This window comes from Grammomys surdaster, unplaced genomic scaffold (assembly GCF_004785775.1).
Source record: "Grammomys surdaster isolate TR1022 unplaced genomic scaffold, NIH_TR_1.0 233, whole genome shotgun sequence".
In the NCBI taxonomy this organism is placed as follows: domain Eukaryota; kingdom Metazoa; phylum Chordata; class Mammalia; order Rodentia; family Muridae; genus Grammomys; species Grammomys surdaster.
This window is the reverse complement of record NW_021604678.1, coordinates 983,529-995,986: the sequence shown is the minus strand read 5'-3', so window position 1 is coordinate 995,986 and position 12,458 is coordinate 983,529. Positions and strand designations below refer to the sequence as shown.

The following is a 12,458-nucleotide window of genomic DNA, read 5'->3' as shown; positions in this document are numbered from 1 at the left end:
CTCTGCTCTCTGCTCTCTGCTCTGCTATTCCTGTGAGGCCATACACAGCCGACCAGCTCTCATCTGAACATCTATCAAATGGAAAGCAAATGTTCCCTGAGTAGTAAAACAACAGCTAGGAACTAGCAATCACGTTACAAACGTGAATATTTGTTTTTCTGAATCCTTCTTATACTGCCACAGAAATACTCTGAACTGGAAAACTGTCTTAAGAATCACGGAAGTCACACTCACCCAAAACATGGAGAAAACTTACAAGACAAATGAGTAAAACATTTAACCCCAGATTACACGCTCTCTCACATTACAAAAATCAACAACGTAGCCATTACATAGAGGACTGTATGTGTGTTCCGTGGCAGAGGGCTTACCTGGTATGCGTGAGTCCCTGGGTTCAGACCCTACCACCACTAAGTAAATAAAATAAATAAGATGTATGGATGAGGTTATGGGATAAAGGAAACATTTCAGTGTGCACAGAAGAGATACATGGTTGAGTATATGCTGCTGTGATAATGAACCTAGACTGCACAGATACCCCTGAAGTTCACTGGCCGGCCACCCTGGTACACACAGTGGCCAACACGAGATCCCACCTTAAGCCAGGCAGAAGGCGAGGACTAATACATGAGGCTGTTCTCTGACCTCCACACGCATGCCATGAGCCCTAACACCTGCATAAACAAAAGTAAAGAACAGATTTTTTTTTTTTTTTGGTTTTTTCGAGACAGGGTTTCTCTGTGTAGCCCGGGCTGTCCTGGAACTCACTCTGTAGACCAGGCTGCCCTCGAACTCAGAAATCCACCTGTCTCTGTCTCCCAAGTGCTGGGATTAAAGGCGTGTGCCACCACCGCCCGGCAAGAACAGATTTTTTTAAATAGAATTTTAACACACTGTACCAAGAATGTGTTTAAAAAACAATGGGGATAGCCACCCACATATTACATTCATAGAGGAAACAAAAGAGCAAACAGGAAACTGTTTTTAATGGTGTCAGGATAGAGAGGGGCAGATTTTACTCCCTGCGAGGCACCACCTACCATGTGGCAAATTCCTACCAATGAGAGGAAAGCTGGAAGTCCCAAAAAAACAACTGCAAAGACGCCACATGCATTCTCTCCTGGGGGCATATGACAACCTATAACCTACACAAAAATTAACATCCCGGCTTCTGGCCTTTACCACCATTTTTTAAAAGACTAGAGAACTAGAAGAATCTCAACAGCCAAAGACACAAAAGCTGAGAGACTGGTGGCAGTACCCAGGACCAGGGCACAGTTGACTCCAAAGGAAAAGCAAAGCCATTGGGAACAGTGGCTCACACTGCACTTGGGAGGACAAGAGAGACTGAGGCAGGAGGATCTTTTGAAAGCTTAAAGCTACCCTAGACTACCCTGTGAGATCCTGTCTTCAAAAAAGGCAATAGAAAAATATCACAGAAAAAGAAAAACGACAGGGACAAACACACAGAGAAGTAAATGAACATAAAAGTGTTCTGGTTGATAATTTTGAGATCATAATTTTTTTAATTTTTTTTATTCATTATGTATACAGTATTCTGCCTACATGTATGTATACTTGCAAGCCAGAAGAGGGCACTAGACTCCATTACAGATGGCTGTGAGCCACCACGTGGTTGCTGGGAATTGAACTCAGGACCTTTGGAAAAACAGCCAGTGCTCTTAACCTCTGAGCCCCTGAGATCATAATTTTAATGAGATGTTTTCACAAGTCAAAGAGATGAGAAATCATTTCTTAGGACTGGTGAGAGTGAACGACAAAGCCCTTCTGAGACGGAACAGTCTATCCAGAACTTTGAGGAGCTGTGGGCCTGTCCACTGGAGCTGCAGGAAGGAGCCTATGGGGACGTGGGGTGAGGGCCAGGGGTTCCCAGCAGCCTTGTGCTGGAAGGTATCTAAATACTAATAAAGATTCCTTCAATAAATTATAGTCCTATATTATACAACACTTGGATGCAGCCACTGTTCTAAAGAATGAGGTAGGTAACACAGATGTACAAAGATGTTTGAGCTAATCATTGATCGACTATCAAAACACCAGGAAACAAGCTACAGGCTTTTCTGGTGATTTGGTGCTCAGAATATGTGAACGGATGCACATGTGTCTCTGTTGTTTTGGAGACTGGGGCGAGCCTGTGTATCTACGGTTTGGAGATTCTGGGCACCTGTCCTTCTCAAGAGACAGAGCTAGCCTGCTTGTGTTACACACATAATCATAATAATAATTAAACGATGTCTGATTCCTTTAAGAATAAGAATCACATCACTGAAGCTAAGCTTCTCTTAGTGTCTCTGCTAGTCCTCCAGAGCACCTGCCTAAAGTCAAGAAGCTTGTGGACGCTCCGTCCTGCAGTATGAGTGATGTCTCCTCTACATGGTGTTCTCTCTCGAGTTACATTCCACAGCTTTTCGGGGAGATGCCTGCTGCTTACTGCCAATCACACATGGTCTTCACTGGCCACAGAGGAAGATGGAGGGCCAAGCTGGTCTGTGTCTCCCACTATTCACATGAAGGAATGTGGCTGGTCAGCTCAGCAGCCCTGTGGTGCTGCTCTGGCTGCAATGGCCCCAGAGTTACGGCAGCCCCGTCCCCTTTATCCAAGAAAGCACTCGTCTCTCTGGGCTGCTTCTCGTAGAAGATGTCTGGGCAATCTGGGTGCTGCCTCCTATGTTTGCTCTTCTGTCTCCTCTTGTATGCCTGATATGCTGGGCATAAAAACAAGCAGCATTAAAATCACCTTAGCAGAGAGCACAACTGAGGGACACCACATATTCATCCATACTCTGGGGAGATCCATGTGTGGAAACAGGGGAAGAAAAGGAGAAAATAAATCTGCAGAATGAACACATGTGGTGTAGCAGAATGGATCTTTCTATCCAGAGTTGGGATTTGTTTATCAGCTCTCTTGGAGCTTATTCACTCAGTCAACAAACCCTTGTGAGGTGCTTACTGTGCCTCTGATACTTGCATGAGTGCTGCGATGTAGCTGCAAAGCTCAGCATGAGGTTTCTCTAAACCTTTGGGTCTCAGAACTCAGGAGTTTGTGCTAATAGATTGTGCTAATAGAGCTGTTTTTTCTATCCCCCAGGAAACCCTGCCTCCTCCTCCCCTCTCCCCCCCACCCCCATCCCAAGTGTTCCTCACATCACTGTTGCTATACCAATAGCATATAATAATCAGTATGTGTGGTAATTTGTATGAGAATGGGCCCCAGAGGCTTGTGTATTTGAACACTTGGTAGCCAGTGTGGAGTGTTGTTTACAGGCATTGTAGAATGTTTAGGAGACACAGCCTTGCTGGAGGCAATACTTCACTGGGGACACTGATAGGGTTTTATAGCTTGTCCCCACTTCCTGTGTTCTCTCTGCTTCCTGTTCAAAGGTGAAACATGAGCAGCCTACCTAAGCAAGTACATGTATGCATGCGTGTATGCATAAAACTGTCTGTTTCTGCCTCCTACTGCCATGCCTCCCTCACCATTATGGTCTCATTCATTCTCTCTCCCTCTCTCTCCCTCTCCCCCTCTCTCTCTCTCTCTCTCTCTCTCTCTCTCTCTCTCTCTCTCTGGAACTGTAAACCAAAATAAGGTCTTTCTTCTATAAGTTGCTTTTAAGCATTGCATTTCATCACAGCAATAGAAAAATATACAATTTTTAATCAAGTTTATAAATAATCACTAACCATACTCAGAGAGTATTCCAAGGCCAAAATAAATGTACCTGTACATGTGTGTATTCACACCTTCTTGCAATTTCCCTTCCATACATAAGGATTTACCCACAAATAATGCATATTTAGCTGAGCATATGGGAGAGTAGCCTGTTTTGGATATACATGTGCATAAAATCTCACTGTGTCTATACTTCTGTGTATGTGTTATGTATTTGAAAAATACTTTGCAGCCACAGCCTAAGTTTTAGTGTCTGTAGCACAGAAGCAACTGAGTATTTAGTAAAGCTCAAGACTCTAAGACAGGACATAAAAGCTCTTGTGATGGTTTTGTGCAGTGACTTGTTTCTGCTTAAAAGATCTCACTCAAATGGCTTTTAAAGTATTTTCTATGAAACATCCACTGCATTGAAGAACCCTGGCTTCATACATTATGATCCCCAAAAGTATCAGGTTAAAAATACATCACAAGAGCAGTACCCCAAAAGCTGGCTTGAAGGTGTTAATAAATCAGTTACTGGTGTGCAGAGGGAATTCACGCACCCGCTACAATGAGCAGCCCATGCAGCACTTGGAAGAGTCCGTAGGCCAAGGCGAAGTTTAACAGCTGGACCAGGTACTTGGCAGAGAAGGACAGCTGCAGCATGGCGATGCACAGTTGGATATTCTGAGCTCCCGTCTCTATGGAAATCGTCCTACACCTGGTGGTGAAAAGAGTCAAGAATTACAAAGTAGCAAAAGGGCATGCTTGAGCGTTCCCTTTGAATAAGGACAAGTACAGGCTCAGGCAACAAAAAGGATGTGTTCCTTGACAGTAGTGGGGTCCTCATGTGTATATGGCAAGGATGCCCTGTGAAATATAGGATCTCAACATCCCTAACCAAGAACTCGGGGTAGAAGGACAGCACGCACACCAGAAAACAATGTGCACTAGTGATCAGGCCCAGAAGATGCTACAGAAACTCAGCCGAGTGAAAGTAACTCCAGAAAGCTTTGCAGAGGCTGGAGCTACAGAACAGGAAAGGGTGACTCATGTCAGGGAGAGGCAGAAGGAAAAGTTGCATGCACAGTGGGAGCATGGTTTCCTGAGGAGGTGCTTCTTGTAGTGCAAGCCAGTCCACATGCAAAGGACTGGAGGAGATGAGAATGGGAAACTGAGTCAGAGGCTGGCAACTGAACAAACTAAAAAGCACCAAAAACTCTAGATGAAAAGCAAATGTCAGGAAAGGTTGCTTTTGGTAAAGAGTTCAATAATAAATTTCTTTCATTTCTACTTTTTTTTCATCTGTTGTATTTTGTTTGTTTATTTGTTTTGATTGCAGAAAATGAAAGGAATCTTACTTGAAGATGGAAAAAAAAATGAGAGAAAGGGGAAGTACAAGCTAGAGCATGGAGGTTGGGTCAAGCATCTCCATTTGTCTCGATTTATATGGAGCCCGCAGCCGACATACGTAAAGTGAAAGGTTAAAAGCCGTTTGTTCAGCTGGAGCTGGGATTCCACATGGAGGCCACAGGGTGTGCAATTTGAGGTTAGAAAATTTTTGAGTGGCAAGGTCTGAGCCACATTGTATTTCCTTACCTTTGTGCAAAGCAATTCCCTCAGATTTCCTAGCTCAAAGTCACAGTGCTACAAAGTTGCAGCTCACAGGGACCACCCACAAAGAAAATGCAATTACCTCTGGTCCTTGTCTGGCTATGAGATATGAGAAAGGCTAAAGAGCTGACAACACCTTGTCATAAGAGTTCTTTCTTCCTCTGCAAACCGGGTCATCAGCCTCAAGCCTTCAGCAGTCTATGCCCTTGACCAGGAAACAAGCCCAGGTTCAAAACCAAACTCTACCACTTTCTAGCTCTAGGACCTTGATGACCTTCCTAATCCTCCCTGAAGGGCTTCCTCATCAGTGGAGTAATCATAACTGTCTGTCAGGTTGCAACAAGAAGAAAGCCGGATAGATGGGTGGGGCCTCGCCCTGTGCTTGTACAACGTTCCCAGATGGAATGGGAACAGCTTAAGACAGACCTAACCCTTCCCCACCCAGACACGTTACTGTACTCCTTCTCTGATTTCAAATAAATCCACTTACTGAAAAATGAAAAACATTCCCAGGAAATATGAAAGAATTGAAATCACCCTTAACTTCACTGCTCAAAATTACAATTTCTTCCAATATTTTTCCTTATTCTTTTTGCTCCCCCCCCCCCCCAAAAAAAAATAGAAATCAAAATTTTTAAACAAGTTTAGCTCTGGAGTGTCGTCCTGGCATCATTGAGGTTTGATGCTTCGTACCTAGCATTGGCATGCTTCATAAATAAACATGTCCCTATTCTTAGATATTTACATTGTTTCCATTTTTACCTTTATAATAGGCACGCAATTAGCATCTTATATCAACAATCACATGTGTATCTGATAGAGCTAGCTCTAGAAGATATTACTACAGAATGTGGTGACACACATCTTTAATCCGGTCACTCAAGAGGCTGAGGCAGGTGGACATTGTTCAAGGCCACTAGAACTACATGGCCAAGACCCTGTTTTCAACCAGAGTAAAAGTACTGAATTAATAACCATGAACACGCATAAGGCACTTGCATGCACTCAGATACACATTCACACACACACACCACACACACACCACACACACATACCTTATAGGTTATGGGACTGTACCTTTGCCAAGACTGGTGGGTGAGGAAGGCCAACAGGAAGCCCGTGACATGACCAACCAGGGGAAAAATACAGCTGATGACCAGAAGAGTGACATCTGTGTTCCAGCCCTTTGCCAGGACCATGCCAGTAACTGCCACCACCAGGAGGAGCATACCACCAACTGCGGCCCCGACCTACAGGAAAGCAGCAAGATAAGTAAGTGCCTGTGAGCAATGTCAGGGTTCTTCCCTCCACGATGCCAAGCTCAGCGCAGATGTGAAAGGTTTGACCATCAGAAGTTGTAGAAGAACTCAGAGGCTGCCACATCCAATTTCCTGTTAAAGTCGCCTTCCTTGTCTTGTGCACAATGAGTGTGTTCCACAGTGCCCAGCGAGTTCCTGAACTCAGATATGGTTAATGCTGTATCCTGTACAACACCTGGGCTGTGCTCCTGCTGTGCAGGCGTAACTATGATGAAGTAGATTAAAGACGAGCGGCAGACGAGCAGATGGGTTATCCCTGACCAAGACCAGGGATAATGGTACAAAAATACACAGACTTAAGACATGTAAATAATAAATGGGAAGTAATAGAAATAGTGACACTAACATCGTTACAGTCTACTTCCCTCTCTCTTGCTGTAATGAAACACCCTAGCTAAAGGCAACATAGAGGAGGAAGGAGTTTATTGAGCTTACATTTCCAGGTTTCTGTCCGCTACTGAAAGAAATCAAGAACGTGAGGCAGGACTCACAGAGGAACACTGCTTGCTGGGCTGCTCTCAGCCTCGTGCTTAGCTAGCTTTCTTTTCTTTTTTTAAAAAAAATTTTTAAAAATAAATATTATATACACACATTACTTACATATGTAACATATAATATTTCATGGAAAAATGTTGAAGACATTAAGGGTTTTTTTTATTTTTATTTATTTATTATATGTAAGTACACTGTAGCTGTCTTCAGACACCCCACAAGAGGGCATCAGATATCGTTACAGATGGTTGTGAGCCACCATGTGGTTGCTGGGATTTGAACTCATGACCTCTGGAAGAGCAGTCAGTGCTCTTAACTACTGAGCCATCTCACCAGCCCAAGGTTGTTTTTGTTTGTTTGTTTTTTGTTTTTTTTTGTTTTTTTAAGCTGATCTTATTTTTATTTATTGGGAATTTCATACATGCCTACAATGGGTCTTAATCAAATCCCTCCCCATGTCCTCCTCTTCAGTACTCCTCTATGTCATTACCACTATTTCCGCCCAATTTCATGTGTTCTTTTCTCTTAAAGTCATGAGGTCCAATTACAGCTGCCAGTGTGTACATAGGGATAGGGCCATCTATTGGACCATAGGTAGCCCCTTGGGAACTGGATCCATAAAGCTCCTTCTTAGTTAACTAAGCTCCCAGCTTAGTTAACTTTCTTATAAAGCCCAGGACCATCTGCCTAGGTATGGTGCCACCCATGGTGGTCTGGGCCCTCTTTCATCAATCAATAAGACTAACCATTCCACAGGTGTGCCCGAAGGCCAATCTGATCCAGAAAACTCCTCAGTTGAGGCTTTCTTCTCAGATAGCACTAGACTGTGTCAAGTTGATGATTAAAGCTAACTAGATGCTAAGGACAATGACTTCAGAGATCTTCCGGTCTAGGAAGGACTCTCCTGACCTGAGGTTGTGATAAAACCTTCTTGAGTCTGGTGTCAAATCATCACAGACAAGGTGAAGGGACACCTCATGTTGTAAACAGGTCAGTGCAAGATTTCATTACACTAAGTACAAGGCTGCCTAATTTAAAATAGATGAGTTGTTTATTTCTGGAATTTTTCCATCTAATATGTTTTTCTACAGTTTAACTCAGAGAGCAGAACCTCGAGAAAGCAAGACTGAATGGGGAAATACTGTATCTAGGAAAATACCAGCTCCACAATAGTGAAGAGACTGAACTGTAAGAAATTAGTAGGATTGGACAGAAATGTCTTATTTTAGGATCAGCATATTTCTTTTTTTGTTTGTTTGTTTGTTTTTGTTTTTCGAGACAGGGTTTCTCTGTGTAGCCCTGGCTGTCCTGAAACTCACTCTGTAGACCAGGCTGGCCTCAAACTCAGAAATCCGCCTGCCTCTGCCTCCAGCATATTTCTTTTTCAAGTAGAGAAGTAAACTGGAGGACTTGGCTTTCATAAATAAGATGAAATTATAAAATATCCAGACCCTGACAGTGTCTTCTTTTCCATTTCTAATGCTGTCACAAAATACTCGACTCGGGGCACTTTCTATAGAGTTCTTTTGACTTGAAATGCAGAAGTCAGGAACAATGGCATCGCTCAGCACTGCTGAAGTCTCATGACAGATGTCGTCACAGTAGTGTGACCACAGGAGAGAGTGGTAAACAGTGTGTACGAAAGAACTTGGAGACAGTGCCAGGCTCTGCATGGCAAGCCATCCTCACATGAGTTAACCCAGCCCCTCAGGCCTCCACTCACGCCTTCCACAAGGGATGCCTTCATGACTCGATTACCTAGTAGCAGGTCCCACCTCTTACAGGCACTAAGATCTCCAGCTCACACACTGGACCAAACCTGACATCTCAGAAAGGCAAATGACAGCAGCAGCTGACACACACACACACCAAAGGCCCCTTTCTGGTAGCACCTGTTCATGGCCTATCTGTCCTGACAATCAACCTCATGGTCACCCTCCTACTGTTTATCCCCCTGCCTCTCTCTACCAAGACAAAAACATACCCATTTCCACTAGACTATCTGAGCAAACATGAAGAGAAGTGTTCTATCCTCCCTCACATGGATACTGTCTCTTATTTTTGTGATTTAATGAAAACAATATCTGGATGTGAGCTGAGGCATATACCTAGAACCCCAGAACTAAGGAGATAAAGGCAGGAGGACTGCCACAAGCTCTAGGCCAGCCTGGCTCCCAGACAACCTGAGCTACATATAATAACTTCTTTCTCTCTCCCTCCTCCTCCCTCTCCCTCTCCCTCTCCCTTTCTCTCTCCCTCTTCTTCTCCCTCCTGCTATCCCCCTCCCCCTCCCCTTCTCTCTCTCCCATTCCCTCTCTCTCTCTTAAAAAATGTCAATAAATCCAAAACATTCTAATGTCTGAGTTTAGACCACAAGATGCTTAGAGCAATTTGGATTTTTGCAAGCTCTCATTGGTCTCTTAGGGACAGCAGACTGTGGAAAGATGACCTAGTTACTATATCAGTCTTTATTTGAAGTATTAAGACCCAAAGGAGTCCCTGAAGTACTAAAGAAAATGGAAACAAGTTATTATGGTTTGAATATGAAACAATTCCTGCATGTTCTTGTGTTAAAGCCTAGAAATCTAGCAGTTGCACTATTTTGAAAGGTGCTAAAGCATTAAGGTCGAGACGTGAGAACTAGATAAATGGGTCACTAAGGTGCAGGTCCCTGAGGGTGTTTTGTTTCTGGCCCTTGCCTGTCTTGACCAGCTCTCTTGTATCATACATCCATGCCTCAATGATGTTCTGCCTTAAACAGGCCCAGAACACACTACTCAGTGAACACAGACTGAATGACCATACTGTGAGCCAACTTTCCCCCTCTTGAGTTGCTTAGGTCACACATGCTGCCACAAGTATGCAAAAGTAACTAATGTACAAATAAAACAAGAAATGTACCATAGATTGGAGGGTGGGTCTAAATACAGGGACACATGGGCTCTGGCCTGGTGGGGAAATGCTGAGTCACACAAAGCATTCACTGTCAGAGTCTGCCTCTATCAAAAGCAATGTCAACGTTTAAAATCCTTTAGAAGCATGTTACTGAGAAGGTGTGTAAAACCCAAGGATAAGAGCTGACACATTGTATCAGGCCAATGCATAGTGTAGGCACATGGCCCTGATCTTAGCTACTTGTGAAACTGATGTAGCAGGACCTTGAGTTTAAGGCCAGCCTGTGCTACACATTGAGGCTATACCTCAAAATAAATAAAAATACTAAAATAATGATTAAACTGTGGGGTCTAGTTTATGCATATTATTTAATATGTTCTAATATAAATCCCAGAGAATTGCTGAAAGAATTTGTTTGCTTGGGGGAGGACAATAGGGTCCCATGAGGTTCAGGCTAAGCTTAGATTTATTATGTAGCAGACACTTCTCCTACCTCTGTGACCCACATGCTGGGATTCCAAGCGTGTGCCACCATGCTTTCCTCAAGAAAGGAGTTTTAAAACCTGTTCTCTACAGATAACAAAATGGACATACAGAAAAATGTATCCTGTTTCTCCACTAACACTGACAAAAGTCACAAGTGCAGAGAAAGGCTAAAGTAAGATATTCTTAATTGTCATCATCATTGAATGCCCTTTTAAAAAAAATAATCAATGACAAAGTACTTGAAAATTTCCATGATCACACTGTCCTCTTGCTCTGTGAACATTTCCCACTGGGAGTGTCCCCCTTTTAAAGTGACAGTGATAAGCCTGAGAAAGGAGGGGCTTTGTCCCATGAGTACAGCCCAGAGTGAAATTAAGTCTTCCAGTGTGCAAGGCACCGTGCTCCCGACACACAGCCTGCCTCCTCCATCCTGTCTGGCTCTGACTAGGCATTGATCAACTAGGAAAGGAGGCAGTGAAGACAGAGTGAGCTTAGGTTGGACCAAGCTATCAACCCCAAGCTGAAATGAACAAATGTTTCTGTTGAACCTCCAATGAACCCCCAAACACTCATTTCTTTATAATGTAAAATAAGCTGAGATCCCTTTTCAGCATTGAAGAAACACAAACTTCTGTCTTCTGGGGTGATGTTAACAGTCATCTGGCAAGGACAAGTACTTGTTTCTCAAGCAGACAAAAGACAGCACTGGGAAGCAAGGGAAGCTGGGATGCCTGCTTTCCCTCCATTCCGTGGCCACTCCTCAGCACTTTCGGGGTGATTTCACCCACATCGACATGGTGTCATGAGGTCAGCAGTCCTTGCTGTGTACACCAATTACAAGTCTAGTGGTGTGTTCCTGGGAGTGCTTTGGCAAGACAGCTCTCCATCCTGTTCTAAGAAAGCTCCCATGCTCCCCGACACTGGGGCATTGTGCTCACTGCAGGGAGGAGCCTCACCTTGCAGGCGCTTGTGGGAAGCCTAGGGGAGGGGCCGGGCCAGGCATTCTTAGCCCATGCCCAGCCCTAGTGTTTCTGTCTCTTGGAGCATCACGTTTTCCAAGGTGCCACAGCCTGTGTGGGCCATTGGGAGTAACAGAGCTCCAGGCACAGGACCGGAAGGGGCTGTACTGCGACAGCTCATTGGTTCTTTTAGTCTCTGCATCTGGTGATGTGATGTGCATGGGAGGGGATTCCTGACCTTGAGAATGACTGTTGCTTGCTTTGGCCATCTATAATTCACATAGATGCCAGAGGCCACAGGAACAACCATGGACACAAGGGTAATTCCTAAAAAGAAAGAAAATCCATCAGACAGTGTCTCCTCTTCCCCTAATGCCTCTTACATTCCCAGCAATCTTCATTTCAATTAGTTAACAGCTTTGAAAGACAATTTCTTTTGAAGAGCACATGCTATTAATACATGCCATCTTACCTGGGCCACTGTTTCTCTCAGAGTCATCCAACAAGGAATCACAGGAATTTTACAGACAACAGAAATATAGTGGTTAGAAATGAGAATGGTCCCTCTAAGTCTATGAACATTCCAGCCATGGAGAGGGCTCATAAGGACATGTGGCGTGACCTGGCGTTGTGAGGAACAGTGTGAGAGGCAGAGTATGTGTGAGACACAGTGTGAGCTCAGTAAACCTCTCTTCTTCATAAATATCATGCCTTGGTTATTTCACTCCGCCTATAAAAACTAGCACACAGGGGCTAAGAATCTAGATGTTAGAAGTAGAGTCCTGCACACGCCTTTAATCCCAGCACTTGGGAGGCAGAGGCAGGTGGATTTCTGAGTTCGAGGCCAGCCTGGCCTACAGAGTGAGTTCCAGGACAGCCAGAACTACACAGAGAAACCCTGTCTCAAAAAAAAAAAAAAAGAAGAAGAAGAAGGAGAAGGAGAAGGAGAAGGAGAAGGAGAAGGAGAAGGAGAAGGAGAAGAAGAAGAAGAAGAAGAAGAAGAAGAAGAAGAAGAAGAAGAAG

The 12,458-nt window shown here is 44.0% G+C and overlaps 1 protein-coding gene across 1 annotated transcript in view; it reads right to left on the bottom strand.

Annotated features, from left to right (window-relative positions):
* Window positions 1-1,688: 1,688 nt before the first annotated feature.
* The window catches only part of Slc10a6 (solute carrier family 10 member 6), a 20,501-nt gene continuing 9,731 nt past the window's right edge, over window positions 1,689-12,458 (bottom strand). The window contains exons 3-6 of the mRNA XM_028773705.1: window positions 11,674-11,762; window positions 6,362-6,534; window positions 4,234-4,391; window positions 1,689-2,726 (exon numbers count right to left, since the gene is read on the bottom strand). Coding sequence (XP_028629538.1) covers window positions 2,521-2,726; window positions 4,234-4,391; window positions 6,362-6,534; window positions 11,674-11,762 — 626 coding nt within the window. The 3' untranslated portion in view covers window positions 1,689-2,520. The remainder of the gene's footprint in view (window positions 2,727-4,233; window positions 4,392-6,361; window positions 6,535-11,673; window positions 11,763-12,458) is intronic.